The sequence below is a fragment of the Bolinopsis microptera genome, chromosome 6 (genome assembly GCF_026151205.1).
Source record: "Bolinopsis microptera isolate Bmic1 chromosome 6, MBARI_Bmic_1.0, whole genome shotgun sequence".
Lineage (NCBI taxonomy): Eukaryota > Metazoa > Ctenophora > Tentaculata > Lobata > Bolinopsidae > Bolinopsis > Bolinopsis microptera.
Window position 1 is genome coordinate 2285243 of NC_087077.1, and position 21045 is coordinate 2306287.

Consider the following 21045-nt stretch of genomic DNA (forward strand, 5'->3'; position numbering starts at 1 on the left):
CATTCATAATTGTTTGATGCCGTTAAACTATAATATATTAAAGACGAATATAGACGGAATAGATGTTTAATGACAATATGTCACCAATTACCACATTGATTATACTTAGATTAATATGTGCTAAAAAGTGCGAAGGCACTAGGCAATCTAATTTTAAAACTCGGTTACTGTGGACCAAGGCCGCAAATCCCGGCGACATATTCCTGATCTTTGATAAGATAAACGGGCGTGGCATATCATTTATTCAAGATACTATCACTAAACTGTACGTGCCACGTGGTAGTGGTACTGGTAGAGGTTTAGAAGATAAGCGAACATTTAGAATGATTATGTAAGTGCCCTCGGTAGTTTCCCGGCTTTGAGTTCCATGAGTGCGATCCACTGGATTGCACTAAATCATCAAGGACTAGGAACTATATCATATACCAAAGCTCTAAGTTACTGATATTGATAAAATAAACAAGGCTGTCGCCTATAAATTCGACTTAGGGCGGCTTCAACGTCCGCCTATAAAGCTTTCTCTAAAACGAAAAGAAATCATGTGCGCTGAAATCATGTCCTCAGCAGCTTGTTTTAAATTCCTTAAATAACTTAAATTATTAAAGGAAATATCACGGTTCTATAAATCATGTACAATTATAACACCAATTAGTGAAAATAAAATAAACGCATCGCTGTTAGGCAAACTAAGTGCCCAGACTCTCGGGCATGATTTTAATTCTTTCCGTAAAACTTAGATCGTACTTTAAGGAATGACCCAGCTATTATACGGTAAAACAAACGTGCTCAGATCGCATAAAATAATGACAAAAGTAAATGGTAAAGGGCACCGCGAGGTAATTGTACCAGTAATTAATGAGATAGTAGACAGGAAATTTATTGAACAAAAATCAATGTGCACTGCAAGTCACGGTATGTTCATTACCGTACCATTGCAGAGAGAGAGATCGTACAATTACGACCACATAATGGCATGGTAATGATATTTGTAAGGATGTGATAGTATCACGAGATTTAATACGGCGGATATTAAGCAATATTAATATTAACAGCTATAAGATAAGTATGACAATGATCAATGCTAAATTGAACTTATCGCCAACTTCCAACTTCAAATAACGTATACCCAAATCACCTCGCTTAAAGGACAATAAGGAGGGGGAGGATATGGATGTATGCAGGGCCAACTCTGTTGTTGTGCAAATACATGCGCAGCACCGCAGATCTCTTGTTCAGCGTTAAGGTATTAAGGCTGATGTTCAACTCCCGACAAAAGGGCCATTGTAAGGTACTAAATGTGACGTCTGGTGATGAATGGTGGTGGTTTAAGGACTGACAAAGGGGGTAATTCCCGGCGGGTCTTAGTTGTACTTGTCGGATCAACAGAACATATTAAATAAATCATCTAGTTCGTGCCCAAACTATAAACAACTTTAATGAGTTTCATAGATTAATAGACACAAACCCCGGTACAATCCTCCTCACAATATCACACATGATCTATAGGAGGAGGAGGGGGAGGAGGAGGAGGGGGAGGAGGGTGACAGGTTGTAAAAGATTAAAGATGGTGCAGGACTTAACAAGTTAAATAGACCTCTGCTCAGCTTGGTTGTCCTCATTGTAAATTAACACAGACTTCTAGACTTTTCTGAGGGTGAAATGATATGCATAACATTGTTATATAACTCTTTAAAAACACAACACACTGGCGGTATACTCCTCTCAAATGGATTAGGGAGATTTATATACTGAGCCTAATTGTTATAAGGGAGGGACAACACTACAATAGTATGGTTGTAACACATGAGAAGGACAGTGCAGGACACTATATTTTGGGGAGAGCTGGGTTGTTTGACCCTCTCAAGAGAGTCATATCATTATACTTTAATTATTATTATTTACATGTATATTATTATTAATTATATTATCTTGATTTTACAAGGTAGAGCTGTAATACAGAACCATAGATAAGAGAGAGAGAGCAAATTTGTTACGAAGTAAGGAAGTGATGCAGGACAAATCATTATATTACAATGGAGCTGGTAGACAGGTATTAAAGGTAGGGAGGTAGGCCACGATACTTACCAAGTAAAGGGAGAGCGGCCTGGCTGTTAAGTGTGGCGAAGCAGAGTGGTGAACTAATAACAATACTGCAATATTACAAAGGAGCTGTAATAGCTGTACAATAGGGCTAGTTGTAACAGGTAGACAGGTTCACATGGGAGAGAGAGAGAGAGATCTGCAGAGTACAGAGAGATAATCCTGTTAACTAGCAAGGATGATAACTACAAAGCAAGGTTGATAACTACAAAGCAAGGATGATAACTACAAAGCAAGGTTGATAACTACAAAGCAAGGATGATAACTACAAAACAAGGATGATAACTACAAAGCAAGGATGATAACTACAAAACAAGGATGATAACTACAAAGCAAGGATGATAACTACAAAGCAAGGTTGATAACTACAAAGCAAGGATGATAACTACAAAACAAGGATGATAACTACAAAGCAAGGATGATAACTACAAAGCAAGGATGATAACTACAAAGCAAGGATGATAACTACAAAACAAGGATGATAACTACAAAGCAAGGATGATAACTACAAAGCAAGGATGATAACTACAACGCAAGGATGATAACTACAAAGCAAGGATGATAACTACAAAGCAAGGATGATAACTACAAAGCAAGGATGATAACTACAAAACAAGGATGATCACTACAAAGCAAGGATGATAACTACAAAGCAAGGATGATAACTACAACGCAAGGATGATAACTACAAAGCAAGGATGATAACTACAAAACAAGGATGATAACTACAAAGCAAGGATGATAACTACAAAGCAAGGATGATAACTACAAAACAAGGATGATAACTACAAAGCAAGGATGATAACTACAAAACAAGGATGATAACTACAAAGCAAGGATGATAACTACAACGCAAGGATGATAACTACAAAGCAAGGATGATAACTACAAAGCAAGGATGATAACTACAAAGCAAGGATGATAACTACAAAACAAGGATGATAACTACAAAGCAAGGATGATAACTACAAAGCAAGGATGATAACTACAAAGCAAGGATGATAACTACAAAGCAAGGATGATAACTACAAAACAAGGATGATAACTACAAAGCAAGGATGATAACTACAAAGCAAGGATGATAACTACAAAACAAGGATGATAACTACAAAGCAAGGATGATAACTACAAAACAAGGATGATAACTACAAAGCAAGGATGATAACTATAAAGCATGGATGATAACTATAAAGCAAGGATGATAACTACAAAACAAGGATGATAACTACAAAGCAAGGATGATAACTACAAAGCAAGGATGATAACTACAAAGCAAGGATGATAACTACAAAACAAGGATGATAACTACAAAGCAAGGATGATGACTACAAAGCAAGGATGATAACTACAAAGCAAGGTTGATAACTACAAAGCAAGGATGATGACTACAAAGCAAGGATGATGACTACAAAGCAGGGATGATAACTACAAAGCAAGGATGATAACTACAAAGCAAGGATGATAACTACAAAGCAAGGTTGATAACTACAAAGCAAGGATGATGACTACAAAGCAAGGATGATAACTACAAAGCAAGGATGATAACTACAAAGCAAGGATGATAACTACAAAGCAAGGATGATAACTACAAAACAAGGATGATAACTACAAAGCAAGGATGATGACTACAAAGCAAGGATGATAACTACAAAGCAAGGATGATAACTACAAAGCAAGGATGATAACTACAAAACAAGGATGATAACTACAAAGCAAGGATGATAACTACAAAACAAGGATGATAACTACAAAGCAAGGATGATAACTATAAAGCATGGATGATAACTATAAAGCAAGGATGATAACTACAAAACAAGGATGATAACTACAAAGCAAGGATGATAACTACAAAGCAAGGATGATAACTACAAAGCAAGGATGATAACTACAAAACAAGGATGATAACTACAAAGCAAGGATGATGACTACAAAGCAAGGATGATAACTACAAAGCAAGGTTGATAACTACAAAGCAAGGATGATGACTACAAAGCAAGGATGATGACTACAAAGCAGGGATGATAACTACAAAGCAAGGATGATAACTACAAAGCAAGGATGATAACTACAAAACAAGGATGATAACTACAAAGCAAGGATGATAACTACAAAGCAAGGATGATAACTACAAAGCAAGGATGATAACTACAAAACAAGGATGATAACTACAAAGCAAGGATGATGACTACAAAGCAAGGATGATAACTACAAAGCAAGGTTGATAACTACAAAGCAAGGATGATGACTACAAAGCAAGGATGATAACTACAAAACAAGGATGATAACTACAAAGCAAGGATGATAACTACAAAGCAAGGATGATAACTACAAAGCAAGGATGATAACTACAAAACAAGGATGATAACTACAAAGCAAGGATGATAACTACAAAGCAAGGATGATAACTACAAAGCAAGGATGATAACTACAAAGCAAGGATGATAACTACAAAGCAAGGATGATAGCTACAAAACAAGGATGATAGCTACAAAACAAGGATGATAACTACAAAGCAAGGATGATAACTACAAAGCAAGGTTGATAACTACAAAGCCTGATACGCTACAGCCTCATAACTACGAGCAAGGCCACTGGTATCGGTTAGGGTTATTGGAGCTCCCACACAGATACTTGAAATAGACGGCGCCAATCCATACAGTTTTAGCACTTTTGGCGGATCATTATACGAAACTTTCAATCGACAGAAGCCGAGAAGCAAAACAACATATCTCTCCTAAAATTATGGGAAATTTACAACTTAACGCAGTACAAGTGCTGCCTCTAGTAAATCAGGAGTACGGACACGTGATCCCTGTAAAACGGGTGCCGCGCAAATACACCTTCTGAAGAGTATATATTAGGACGCAATGAAACTACCGGACCACATGTATGAAGTGTGGACTGTAATTTAATGCAATTAATTAATAGCTGCTTTCACCGGGGTACTACCGACGCGTTGATTTTGTCAGGTTTTGTCTCCCCGACCTTTTTTTCCGCGGCGAAACCGCTGACGTTTTCCTGTCCTTGCGGTTATAATTAATACTATATAACATATGCAATCCTACTTAGAAGGTGTCAAAATGAGAAGTCTCATTTATCTTAATTGCCTTTGTCAAATATGTCGTGACTGACAAAGCAAAATGAAAAATTGTTGGGTTTTAGCACTCACGAGAGTTGTAACAAAGTTTGTCAAAAAATTAGTGACCCCGCCGTCTACTACCAATTATGAGATACATGTATATTGTATGTAGCCAACAACACCGTTTAGTATAATTTTACCGTTGAATTGCTTCACAGTTCTAATTTGGTTTCACTATAAATTGGATGAATTAGCTTGGTAGTAACCATGAAGCCAATTACACACATACTGCAGCTGTACAGGAAAAAACACTGGCAATTGCCATTACAATGATTGATGGGCTTTGAAAATAAATTTCAGGCAATTTGAAATTTCCTGGCCTATAAATTCCTGCAAAGTCATTCGATTTATACCTGCTGGCCGCTACTACTCTTAAGCTTAAAGGTTATTAAATCAAACGTCCGTCAGGGAATATGATATTAATTAAACGTGGCCTTGGCCATTAGTTGCTTTTGATACGTCTGAACTTACTCATACTGTAATTATGTAAATACAAGAATGAATTTCACGTAGAAACATAGTTGGCCCACATTTCTAAATCAGATAAATGCAAACGTTAACTTAAGAGATTTAATAATATACAACTAAATAGTATGTTAACTAAATTCGCAATGGACAATAGACGAGTTGGGATACAAATTTTATTTCAGCGAAGTTGTGCTTTGTTTTGTTTAAACCCCACACTATGTAACAGTATTAATATTTAAACAATTCCGTATATATTTTATTAAAACTTTTTCAAGAAATTAAGAAAGTGTGATATTCTTAGAAATCAAGGAACATTGACGAGAGGAAAACATAACCAAGAAACATAACGTTAAAAACTTAACCAAGTTGCATTAAATTAATAAAGTTCCACAAAAGTAGTGGGAGCCTTACAAAAAGAGCACCAAGACAACCATATGCTTAGAAATGAGGTGCACAAAAGAACTAGGAGTACCTACTACCTGGTGGTGCAATAATCCCTGGTTCATCAGGGATTATAGGGATTACCCTGGTTCATCAGGGATTATAGGGATTACCCTGGTTCATCAGGGATTATACAGAGGTCCTGGGATTACACAGGTGTCACTGCACGTGTGGTTATCACAATCAAGTTGGGACTGGAGTGATCCTTCCTGGTGTCTCCTTACTCTCAGAGACAAGTCTATTAAGGTGTTGCTATTGTGTAGAATAAGTAACTATTAACATCTCACACGTTCGCGTTGTACAATCCACCACTAAGATCTATATTCTACAATCTACATAGATGTATAAATCATTAGAAAACGAATTCTACAGAACTCCAAATACTAACAAATTGCTTATTGCAAGAATTCTACATGAATTTAACAGAGAAATGGTATTCTCGATAGGTTCCATTATAGACACACTGTGAAGGTTATTGTAATCATATACTGTAATATAAGTATCATTACATGTCATACAAAACGACTACTGCGTATTACGTACGTTAAGCAAGGCATGTGTATTATATTTGACACCCTTCAGAGTCCTTCAAAGCCCATCAAAGTCCTTCAGAGTTCGGCTAATTCCCTTTTAGTCTCCGTTAGTAACGGTACGTTACTCTTTACTAGGCTACACACCTGTGTAATTCTACTTAACAAATTCTCTCTCGAAAGCGCGTGAGGTAGGGTTAGAATTAGAGTTCAGCTCAGGACCAGGGTGGCTCTCTGTAGACTGTAGAATTGTTATGTAAATTTAATTGTTCTGGAACCTAATTTGGGAGATTTGGGAGATATAAGTTAAGTTATAACAATGAAAGCAGATGTCAGAAGCGCCCAAATGCCAATTCGTAACAGCCAAAATGCCAATACGTAACAGTCGCATGCGCTACACATGAACTTTTTAACTTTCAACAAAAACCAATTTAAAATCTTTGAAAAGAAATGTAAAGTCTTAATAAGTTGCTATACGTTGCTATAAGTATAGGTCTATAAGTCAGACCTATATTTAAGTTTGTGGACATGTTGCACTTCATAATGCCACTGAGACAATTGGCTTGTAGAAAATTTTAAGTATCTGTTACTTAAATGACTCATTGCCAGTTTAAAATAAGAGAAACGGCAAGTTTCCATAAACGATATTTTATTATCGTTATTTATTTATTTATTTTTTTAAAAAAGCGCCGAGAAAGCGCCCAATAAGCGATTATCAGCGTCGATAATAAAATATCGTTTATGGAAACTTGCCAGAGAGACTTATGTTGAGTTAGACACTACCAAATAAGCATTCGTTACTTTTAAAGGTTATAAAAACTTACCAAAAACTTCTTTTATAGCCGCCGGTTTTTTGGCCTGAAAACGAGCCGAAGAACTTATTATCGGGTTCTCAGATTATATAGCAACTTATAACAACAAGTTTACTCCTCACTCCTGAGATCGTGGTGAACCCCGATCTACTGAACTGCTGTAATAAACAATAATAAACATTAATAAACAATAATAAACAATAATAAACAATAATAAACAATAAAAAACAATAATAAACAATAATAAACAATTATAAACAATTATAAACATTAATAACATTAATAAACATTGATAAACATTAATAGACATTAATAAACATTAATAAACATTAATAAACAATGATTAACATTAATAAACAATAATAAACAATAATAGACAATAATAAACAATAATAAACATTAATAAACAATATTTTAAAACATTAATAAACAATAATAAACAATGATAAACAATAATAAACAATAATAAACATTAATAAACTTGAATAAACAATAATAAACATTAATAAACAATAATGAACAATAATAGACAATAACATATAACAATAAAAAATAATAAAAAATAATAAAAAATAATAAAAATTAATCAATAATAAACAATAAACATACTCATGAAATTAAGAAAACGTACTACTTTTAGTGATCTCTAAAACAAGCTTTAAATCGGTCCACCACAAAGACCGAACAAAGATTCTTCTCGATACATTCTAGAACGAAAATACAGCCACAAAATGCTGGGTGACAAAAGCGCGAAATCGCAATACAGCAACACCAAAAGCTCGGCATTTAGAGACCATATTTTCGCAGCTGCGGAATAATAAGCAGAATGGATATCGTGTCATAAAGTTTAACCCTTTGTAAAACCGTAAAACGGTCTGTCTAAATTACTGAATCTAAACCTGTTATAAAAACTCTGTACAAGAGACATACAACTGTGAAACTGAAACGAACCGTCAAAATAAAAGAATCTTAACCCGATATATCGGATTATGACCCTGCCACAACAAGTCTATAAGCTATGTTTATAATAAGTCTATAACAAGTCTATGAGAGGTACTAAAAGAGGTATAATCTCCATTGTATACCCTGAAGCTGCGGGGGGTAATGGTATAAATGTGCTCAACAATGTGTATTGTATCACTCTGAAGCTGTATTTAGCATCTTGTGTTGTGAGAACAAAGAGAGACCTCTATAATAACCGATACCTGTACACCCTACACGTGTGGTGGAAGAGAAGTGAGATAAGGATCTATGTCTTCTTAGATATTGTGCGAAATACATGATCAGGGCCCCTTTTTATAGTGTACAAAGTTTTTATAGTGTACAGAATGTGAGCGTGATTTGGTAGGGTGCAGCTCAGCTCGCTTGCATTCCTCAGATAAAACACCCTTTTTTAGCCGCAAGTTATACTACAGGGTGACTGGCTAATAATGACTGGTAAAAGATGAAAGAAAAATGGCAAATCTTTAGCCATGAGTAACAGTACAAATAGCCGTTGCCGGTTGCAGGAGATACTCATGACTTCTAATCGCTCTTGAAAGATAAGACAGGCACGCCGAAAAGAGAGACACGCCACGTATTATTCCAACGGTGGCCAAAGGTTCATCAAGTTGGCAGCAGTCCAGAGTGCTGAGGATCAAATCTTTAGGACCCTGAATTTAGGGATTAACAAATGAGAAAGAGAGAAAACAAAGCATGGCTTAGCTTGTGATTCGTAGACTGAGTAGACGCCATGTATTTTGACGGTAAGGTCGATTATTAGAATTGATTTGCAGCTCATTGAAAATTAATTATGAGTATTACTTGGGTATGCGCATAAAACTAAACGTCCAAAAACGTGATATATGGTAAGAAAAAGAAGGTTCTAATAGTAGTTAGGCATCATATCATCCAAATTTCATGGAATTCTCTAGAAGGTGTTGTTTTGTCCTATAACACCGTGAGGAATGGTCTATGTGTCCTAGTCAACTATCATCACAACTTAGTAACGCTAACTCCTAACCCTATCATTATTAAACCTTATCAGCACATCTTCGTGAAGCATAATTAGATATTTAGGTTATCCCAGTACATTTACCTGAGGTGAGATCCTTGAACCATAATGCTCCAAGTAACACCATGACCATTATGGGAAGTTGGTCGTTTAGCTCCGGACAGTCTATGCAACGTCTATGCAACGTCCGTGCAACAACAAAAGAACCGTCTATGCAACGTCTATGCAACGTCCCTGCACAATGAACACTCTATGCACACTCCCTGCACGGTCAGTCTATGCAACGTCTATGCAACGTCTATGCAACGTCCCTGCACAGTACCATATGAACACCGGCTACTAGCCGGCTACTAGCCGGCTACTAGCCGGCTAGTAGCCACTTTTGTAATAACAGCTCCTCAACTTCACATTAACAACCGGCTACTAACCGGCACTTGAAAAGTGGTCACTAGCCGGCTACTAACCGGCTACTAGCCGGCTAGTGACCACAAAGTGGCTACTAACCGGCTACTAAGCGGTCACTAGCCGGCTATTAGCCGAGCTCTAAAGCAGACCTATTAATAGCCGGCTAGTGACCGCTTAGTAGCCGGTTAGTAGCCACTTTGTGCTCACTAGCCGGCTAGTAGCCGGTTAGTAGCCGGCTAGTGACCACTTTTCAAGTGCCGGTTAGTAGCCGGTTGGTAATGTGAAGTTGAGGAGCTGTTATTACAAAAGTGGCTACTAGCCGGCTAGTAGCCGGTGTTCATATGGTACTGTGCAGGGACGTTGCATAGACGTTGCATAGACGTTGCATAGACTGACCGTGCAGGGAGTGTGCATAGAGTGTTCATTGTGCAGGGACGTTGCATAGACGTTGCATAGACGGTTCTTTTGTTGTTGCATGGACGTTGCATAGACGTTGCATAGACTGTCCGGAGCTAAACGACCAAGTTGCCACCATTATATACCAGGTAACACCATTATATACCAATTAACACCATTATATATCAGGTAACACCATTATATACCAGTTAACACCATTATATACCAGGTAACACCATTATATACCAGGTAACACCATTATATACAAAGTAACACCATTATATACCAGGTAACACCATTATATACCAGGTAACACCATTATATACAAAGTAACACCATTATATACCAGGTAACACCATTATATACAAAGTAACACCATTATATACCAAGTAACACCATTATATACCAAGTCACACCGCCATATACCAAGTAACACCACCATATACCAAGTAACACCATTACATACCAAGTAACATCATTTTATACCAGGTAACACCATTATATACCAGGTAACACCATTATATACCAAGTAACACCATTATATACCAGGTAACACCATTATATACCAGGTAACACCATTATATACCAGGTAACACCATTATATACCAGGTAACACCATTATATACAAAGTAACACCATTATATACCAGGTAACACCATTATATACCAGGTAACACCATTATATACAAAGTAACACCATTATATATCAGGTAACACCATTATATACCAGTTAACACCATTATATACCAGGTAACACCATTATATACCAGGTAACACCATTATATACAAAGTAACACCATTATATACCAGGTAACACCATTATATACCAGGTAACACCATTATATACAAAGTAACACCATTATATACCAGGTAACACCATTATATACAAAGTAACACCATTATATACCAAGTAACACCATTATATACCAAGTAACACCGCCATATACCAAGTAACACCACCATATACCAAGTAACACCATTACATACCAAGTAACATCATTTTATACCAGGTAACACCATTATATACCAGGTAACACCATTATATACCAAGTAACACCATTATATACCAGGTAACACCATTATATACCAGGTAACACCATTATATACCAGGTAACACCATTATATACCAGGTAACACCATTATATACAAAGTAACACCATTATATACCAGGTAACACCATTATATACCAGGTAACACCATTATATACAAAGTAACACCATTATATACCAGGTAACACCATTATATACCAGGTAACACCATTATATACAAAGTAACACCATTATATACCAGGTAACACCATTATATACAAAGTAACACCATTACATACCAAGTAACACCATTATATACCAAGTAACACCGCCATATACCAAGTAACACCACCATATACCAAGTAACACCATTACATACCAAGTAACATCATTTTATACCAGGTAACACCATTATATACCAGGTAACACCATAATATACCAAGTAACACCATTATATACCAGGTAACACCATTATATACCAGGTAACACCATTATATACAAAGTAACACCATTATATACCAGGTAACACCATTATATACCAGGTAACACCATTATATACAAAGTAACACCATTATATACCAGGTAACACCATTTAATTGTAAGTCATGGTTTGGTTTTTGGGAATACCGTGAATTTTTATTAAAAACAACAATAGACTGGATTTAAACTCACTTTCAGTCCGTTGAAATTTGTTCTCAAAAGTATTCCACTACGAATTTATTGTCCAGGATATGACTACTTTTTAATTTCGGTAAATTTTAATTTCTATCATCGGACTAAATTATATGAATATCAACATTTTTACAGCTTAATGACTGCTTTTCTTGCTTACTGTATGAAAATTGATGGTTTTGAATGCCTTCGAGCGTTCATTTTAATGTCAGTTCAAAATTATGTCCGTTCACGAAATGTCCGGTCAAATAACGTCCCATAAGGTTAAACAAACTGAAGCTCGTTCTAACAAGCAATCTACCATTACAAATACCATAAACTAGGAACATTTCGTGCGATTATCGTCTGTCTAGCCATGCAAAATTCCAATTATCTAACGGTACATTTTATCATGTCTTTGTTGACATTAGAGAAAAGAAGGATTAAAAAAACGATTCTGATGACAATCAAAAACATAAATCTAATATATATATTATTGCTTCACAATAAAGCTTGTTTGTAGCGCAGAGACTTGTTTTATTTCACCACTTATATTTAATTGAAGACTTGATTCATTGCAGCGGTAGTGACCAGAATTCTTTCTGCAGAAGGAGAGAATTTTTTTGTCGCATGTCGATGAAACAGATATGCCACCTGATGGAGGAGGGGAGGTGAGATTTGCAATCGGACCCATATTTTTGTAAAATTTTGTATAATTTTGCATAGTCTAAATTCAATTTGACGGAAAGATTTCCCAGCTCGACTTGAGCCAGACTGAAAGTACCGATGAACAATCTGAAAAAAGAGACTGGAATATTATAGAAATTACAGCTCATTTGAAATCTGATTACTGAAAACCTGCACGGGGTAGTACGAATTAGCTACTGTTGAAATTACTATTTATATTGTAACATTGTTACAATATAAGAATTGCAACCATCAGCACTAAGCTTGACCTCCGGTAACCATCAGCACTAAGCTCGACCTCCGGTAACCATCAGCACTAAGCTCGACCTCCGGTTAAATCCCAACTATACAACAACCGACAGTTTCTGCTCTGACAATATAAGACTTGTAGGTGGTGATGTCAGTGACACTGATCAGTACATCTAACACTATCAATATCCTGTGTCTAGTGTTGTATTGGCGAATTGCTCAAATAAGGGCCATCCAAATTAGGGCCGATAAGTTATAAGGAAGGTTTAAGGATTTATAGAAAAGCAAGAGCAACCTCATGTTGGTCACACTAAGATACACAAATATTCGCAGACGAGACCAGCCATTAACAAATCATCGTCCAGTATATCCCAGTCAAATTCCAGGATTACTGTGATGTATCAAAACGAATATGGTTCACCTCTCCACCAGTACCCAGATCCATTGTCGAAAGTAAAAGCTCGAACTTTTACTCTGGCATATGGCGGTTTTCATCGTGCTTAAATTTAGAAAGCAAGGCAAAACATCACATGCTACACAAATATTTTGACTATTACGAAAACAAACGATACTAGTACTGGAATGTTCAGTTTTACGTCTAAAGTTTTGACGCGTGAAGCCCTACGATCTTATTTGGCAAAAAATCCAGCAAAGAAAATTCGGAGATACCGAAATATCGTCGAGCAGAAATTTATCAAACAATTACAAAGCTATCAAACAAGATATCGAACGAAAATTCTGCAAAACATCCGGAATTAACTGACAGATTAACATTTTACCGAGCATACACTTTGTCTGTAACGGACAAACAAGAGCACTTTTTGTCATAACAATTCAAGAATACAATTATTTACATGCTCACGGTGATCAATTTGTGGTTCACATAGCTTACAGTCAACTCCTTTATTATTAACTGTCATGGTCTCGACATCATAACAATACAAGAATGGAAAGAATACATTCTTCTCGAACTGTGACCAATCTCGTCTTGAACCGTCAGAAATTTCAGTTATAATATTGTACGATTTGGTTGATTCCAGGGTTATTGCGATAACTTATTGATGATTGGTTACAGTCGATAAATGAGCTTTAAGAGCTTCATTAATTTAATTGACATTTAATTAGAGAATAGATAATTGTCTTAATGGCTAATAGTAATACTAGAGATATGAAATAAAATGAAATGAAACAAAGTATTTTTCTCGCCCAAATGGACTGTAGACTTCGAGAATACGGACTGGCGATGTCAGAGTGGTTCCACTGACTGTAAGTAACCAATTTCTCAATTTAGATTTATAAGATACCGTCCATGCAATATCTAAAATTGTGCTTAAAAAGGGATTACAGGATATCATTATAAATGTGAACTTTTAGAATATAATTCGTAACATAATACTGAAGGGAAAGGAAGCAGTTCTAACGAGCTCTTCTCAAACACAAGGATATATCTTGTGAACTTGGCTAGTATATAATATGAAACATTTGATATGGAGTTGTAGAGGGAGTTATGTGCCTCGCCGGGCTAAAGTAGTGGATGACCTTGCTGTACGGCAAGTTAAACAAGGATCTGAAACTAATAGGTTCCGTACAGACTCAACTCTGCACCCGTGTCAATATGTTCATTATATGCAAGCCTCTTGATTTATAACACAGATATGCACTTGTCCAATATTGAACTTGTCCAATATTGAACAGACGTCAGACAGCCTAGAACAATATATAATAATATATAATAACCTTATCATTATTCTTCCCAGACAGCTTTATATTTCTAAAATAAAACAATTCTTCTCAAATTGGAACTCGCAAATAACTTATGATATGGAGATTAGAGAAATATTTGCACGTGAGAGCAAAACACATTTCAATAGTAAAAGTAAGTGTCACCTAGTCTAGGGAGTAGCTAAGGATCCATTGGATCTATGCGATCTCCTCGGTCGACTCAGCTGAATGATAGGAAACTTAATTGAGGGTTAAATGAGGAGGGGTACCTGGTAAAAGTTCAAGAAACTTCCTAGGATACTCCTTCAGTGCATACTGTAAAAATAGTACTATAGTAGTAGTACTATTAACAAAGTAAAGCAAAGTAATGAAATCAGAGCCTTGGTTTGAGGATGTAGCCTCTATACGTGAATTATTCTGTCGCTTCTTAATATAAATTTCAAAATGAAACAAAAATTTAAGGAATCTGCAGTTTGGTATGGTAGATACGCCTGCTCAATTATAGTTACACTTGATCAGCTGAGTATCTACGGAACGAAAATAAAGATGACTAAAATTCATCCTCCAAGCTAAAATTTTGTTAGGACCCCTGCAGGTTGCAACAGACTTAATGTCATAACAAATATTTTACAACCATAAACATAATATAATACAATTTTTTCAGTTGCCACTTTGCCAGAGCTCAGTTATATAATTAATGTAACTGCCAACTTTAACAATCTGTCTATTGATAAATAATAAGATGTCGTCATGGTTCGACGTAAAGGCAAATTTTCTAAATACCTTTAACACCCACGTGCAATACGAGACCCCTAATATGCACGTGCAATGCGCGCATATTAGGGGTTTCTTTAAAGTACGTGAATAAAAAAAGCCACGGAAAATATGTGTTTTAATCACTATTTTAGGGCGGCGATGAGTATGCTATAGTTTGTAACATAGTGAAGACAGTTGCATATCTATATACTGAAATCTGTTGATGGGTGTTGAATGTAAATTGTAGATTCCGGTGCTTTTCACCCTATATTTACCGAGATATCCCCTTCAGCCTTCTTTTGTCGGGTTTCGAAAACAAAACTTTTTGCTCGTATGGCTGCAATAAACCAAATTCAGTCAAAAGACCCGATATCGAGAAGCAAAACTCTCACAGTCTATTCCTGTTTCCTATTAATAACTTAATAACTTAACCCTACAATTTCTTCAGCTGGTAACATAAAGAGTACGCCCGTCAAGTGTTTCAAAGCGATAGAGTCTGTTGAAGCTGTGGTCAAAATGTTGAAACGAACTTCTCACAACGGCTTCCCTGTCGTAACACAGGTTAACATGAAGCTAAATTATAATAAAATATAATATCATCTAATTACAATAGAATATCTTGAAATCTACACACTTTAGTCACGTTACAACTTGCAAGTTAGCCACTTTCAGAATTTAGACACGGTGGTATGTTCAAATGATTATTCCATTGTTTGGGTTGGCAATTTGAAATGTAGTCTGGCTAATGACTATGTATGTCTGGCTAATGACTATGTATGTCTGGCTAATGACTATGTATGTCTGGCTAATGACTATGTATGTCTGGCTAATGACTATGTATGTCTGGCTAATGACTATGTGTGTCTGGCTAATGACTATTTATGTCTGGCTAATGACTATGTATGTCTGGCTAATGACTATGTATGTCTGGCTAATGACTATGTATGTCTGGCTAATGACTATGTATGTCTGGCTAATGACTATGTATGTCTGGCTAATGACTATGTATGTCTGGCTAATGACTATGTATGTCTGGCTAATGACTATGCATGTCTGACTAATGACTATGTATGTCTGGCTAATGACTATGTGGTTTAGTAACGGCTTCACAGTTTCTTAGGGTCACCAATTCATTTGTATGCGGTGTATGTTCAATGAAACTTTGAAACTCGACTTTCATCCAAAACCGCTGAAAATCAGCCGCTTAAAAATAGTGATATTGGAACCGCGGGGGTAACCGTGCAGGGATATTTGAACTATGCTAGTGTGTTGTACATTTATTTATAAACGGTATCCAGAGTAATCTGAGCGAGATTGGAGATACTGAAATATAATCATCAAATCACGTGGTATATCTTTGTTAGTAGTGATGCTGTGAACGAGCACTTGGGTGAAGTATGGTTCCTAGCATTCGATCATATTAAAGAAATAGCTATCTAGAAAGCTAATAACATGATTACTATATTATATATATATAGATTACTAAATCTTATCGTGCTACCATTAAGAGTTGGTGGTTGATATTTCTAATTATAATGATAGAGCCAGAGGGCCAGGGCCTTACGGTATTTCTACTCGAAACGCTAAGAAGTCTAAGCATACTTTGATAAACGTATTATCTATGACTATCGTAGCAACGGTTAAACGTGGTCTGGTAATGATTGGATTGATTTATATTTGTATTTTGATTGGCTGACCTTACCGAGGGCTGAACTGATAATCGAACCTGGTGGTGAACAGTGACCACCAAGATCACCACAACTTCACTGGTAGGTGTTAATGATATTGTCATCTAACCGCCACCTCACTACAGGTGCCGGTTGATCCTGATGCAAAGCACTTTGGGCAGTTTATGGGTCTTATCACGAGGGAACAACTTATACTGCTACTCATCAAAAAGGTATGTGATATCTACTGAGTAAACGAAGGTTTGGAAAATATTGAAATTTGTGAAAGGGGTAATTTTGAACTTTGGTGTACTTACCACAATTCATAGACTATACCGAAGGAAGTCCCTTCATATTTTGAAATTCTAAGACACTATAGGTACTTGATTTGTGATTTGCAAGTATGTGCAATACAAAACTTAACGAGAATTCGAAAAGACATCAGAAAACACTGCAGTACTTAATAACACTGAAACCGAGATTTACTCCCCGAATGAGCTGACGTGACACACGATAAATAGTCACATTTAAAAACCAAACAAAAGTCGCAACCCATGGCACATAACACGCCACATGACGGACATTGTCAAGGAACATGCACTCAACTCTGTAACATAACTGTAACATCCCAGCCCGCGCTAGCCCAGTGATAGGTCACGACATGGTGTTTCAACACTTGCAAATTGACTGCAATATAATTTAACGTCCTCGTTGGTAAAAGTCGTCTATTCAGTTAAGTAACTGTTTGAAAGACTGCTGAAAGTTTAACTTACAGAGTCGGTTCAGATCAGTAATCAGAATCTTTGTCCCTATTATACACTTCTGCTAGTCTAGTGTTTAATGTTGCGAATTAGTGATAATTTTACCACAAAAAGACTATATCAAAATGTATAACTATATATAATTTTGTAAATCGGAAAATCATGGAAGAATGATGGGCCAAGCAAGGACTAAGAGGGGAATTTCGGCCAAAAAGTGCCTCGGATATTGACAACCAAAACCACCAGCTGGCACATGCCTACTCCCATGTGTATATAACATGATGCTTCGATAGTAATTTCAGGAAAAGGCAAACTTAGAGCACAGTTGTCGGGCGGCGACGTACAACAGTTTCTGACAGACCAGCGATATGGCTGTATCCAGAAAATTCGAAACTATCGTTCAATGTCTATAGGCTATAGACATAGCCAGGTAAGAATTGTCCACTGACATGAGCCGGTTTATTCCGCAGATTTGTTTTAAAGACCCGAGGGCCACCCTTGCAGCTATAGTAGTCAAAATTCAAATCAACCAATCAGCTTATGTAGTCAATTCAACAATCTCCAAAGCCATGAGAGCAGGATTTACCTAAGCTGAGTTTGGCGACTTGCACGTGTGTGCTCTGTAAAGCTATTGTTACTTAGAGCCTAACTAAAAGGTTCATATTCAGATACTTGTGTAACTAGTCGGTATGACTACTTATTACAACAGTGGATTCACTGTTGATCATCCTGATCCTAAAGGTGACTTGGTACAGCTAAGAGGTCGTTTACAAATTACCTAATCACTGAGGGGGGTTCTAAATGATTATGCTAGTGTAATTTAAACACAATCACAGTTTTGTCGCAGGACTGTTGTCGACAAACTGTTGTACGCCCGTAAAACAGATTACGGAGGGGGAGGTTGCGTTAAAAATTGGCCAAAAAGTGATTACGTAATACTAATATGTGAACGACCCCCAACAACGCGTTGGAAGCAAAATAGATGTCAAAATTGACCGTGTCTATTTTCAAATTATGGTTTTAAAATCATCTATTTATGCTTTTATGACATCATGCTAGCTGTCGATACGGATGAAGCGTTCCCTTCGTCGATGTTTAAAAAGATCGATTAGGACAATTATCAATAAACGAGTAATAGCTTCGTTTGAGATCCAATTGCTTGGAGACCGAGATGTTTACTGAAGTTTACAATTTACTTGTAATTAGAATAATGATAATATTCTTGACTGATCCGGTCAAGGCTTTCCCTAATAGTTTACACTTGTTGACAAGTACGGATAGGCGATCTAAAATTGTTTTATACCAATTTCGATCCCGTTCATCAGCTAATCTGCAATCTGTCACGCGCGCAAAGGAGATTAACCAATCAGCTTTCAGCGTCGACCAATCAAAACCAAGAATCACTGTCACGTGTAAAAAACAGATATGGTTCACCTTATCGTCTTAATCCAGATCTATTGATTTCTTAAGGTTATTGTGTGCGGATCATGTTAATGTTGCTCTCGACCATTGATTACACCAAACATCAGCCTCCTTTAATTCATTGTTTAAAAAAAGAAAATAAATGTGTGAAAGACTGTTTTAGAGTTTAAGTTCTGCATCCAGAAAGTCGTTAATTTCCTCGCAATCGCCCCTAAGAAATTCCTTAAGCCGTAAAAAAAGGTCAGATCTTATAAAAAATTTCCTACAAAATCCAAAGTTAGTTTCCTCGCAGATTATCTGCCGATCTGCTGTCTTTCTGCATGTGGGGTTCTGGGTTTAAGTTAGGCTCAACTACGCTGCTGCGGATTTATTTGAAAAACAATTCTCATAATTTATACTGAACTTGAACAATATCGTTTTACAATAAAATGCTTATTATGAAGTGAACAATTTTTTACGAAAATTTAATTACATCAATTATATAATTATGAAATTTAAATCACAGTACCAGTGCTCGAGGACGTAACTTCTTTAATCTTACCTGAAATTTGAAGTTAAGGAGGTAGTAAATCGCGTTCAGAAACTTACCACACGAATTGCAATGGAAGATACATTTATTGGTGTGGCTATAATCACATACAATAAAAACATTTTTTCAGGCGTATTTTAATGAACGCACTATGGAACAGTGTGGAGACATTTCAGTCAATGACTTTAGAGATATGTATCCAAGATACCCTGAGATTGAGGTAAGTTTAAATGATAAGCTGAGTACTGAGGATAATTTTAAATTTAACGAATAATCAGTTGTCACAGTTTGGTACCATTTCAATCTTGAATTTCTTTTAATTGGATCCAAATGGAAGCCCCGAACTAATTATACCTATAGTTATAATCTAAAACCTGGCAATTACCTGTACCACAGGATATTGATATCCCCCAAGAACACATGAAGATGAAGATAGATCTCCGGCAATTTATAAACCTTTCACCGTATACCTGTAACGAGTCCGTCTCCTTCGCCAGACTCTTTAACCTCTTCAGGAGTATGGGACTCAGGTCAGATTTATTGTTCTCACTTAATTATGGTGACTTTTTAATAGTCTTCGGCAAGAATGTCCATATCTTCATTTATTTTAATCGGTCAAAAAATCTCATTTCCAACTGCACCTGCCCAAAAACTTTACAGCATCATAATGTATAATATCTTCATGCTGTTTGTGTCGCTTGAGTTTACCCAATGTATTTTACTCTTCTCAACAGCGATAATCACTTATCACTTCTCACAGGCATCTTGTAATAGTAAACGAGAATAACAAAGCGGTCGGCATGGTAACCCGTAAAGACCTAGCCAAGTTCCGGAAGTGGCGCAAACAGGGCAGTTCCGGAGTCCAACAACTCGGTTTAATCAGTGAAGACGGTAATCAGGAAGAAAGCAACGAATGTTGCAACACAGATGCAGATACATCGTCATGACGTCATGATAACACATGACGTCATGAAGACACGTGACGTCATGAAGACACTATGAGGCGTCATGTGGCCTTTACGGCTTTGATTTTGTTGATGATCTGAATATTGATCTCTTTTTCAGTTTATGTTATACCCATTATCCAAACAGGGTTTTATTGATAGAATTTTCGTTCAATTTTGTATGTGTGTTTCACAAATTTTTATTGAAAATTTGATATTTCATGTAATTTGTACGTGTACAATTTTAAGTAGTTTAATAAATACTGATTTATTTTGAGAAAGTAAATCTAAATTATAATCAACTTGAATGCCTTAAAGAATATCATTGCAATATATTGGGTTTTCC

The 21045-nt window shown here is 36.3% G+C and overlaps 1 protein-coding gene across 1 annotated transcript in view; it reads left to right on the forward strand.

Moving 5' to 3' along the window:
- Positions 1-21045, forward strand: part of LOC134816792 (H(+)/Cl(-) exchange transporter 7-like) — a 33927-nt gene extending 12882 nt beyond the window's left edge. Inside the window, exons 19-23 of the mRNA XM_063825786.1 lie at positions 15825-15937; positions 17190-17276; positions 19886-19975; positions 20152-20285; positions 20516-21045. Of these exons, the coding sequence (XP_063681856.1) occupies positions 15825-15937; positions 17190-17276; positions 19886-19975; positions 20152-20285; positions 20516-20702 (611 nt within the window). The 3' untranslated portion in view covers positions 20703-21045. The remainder of the gene's footprint in view (positions 1-15824; positions 15938-17189; positions 17277-19885; positions 19976-20151; positions 20286-20515) is intronic.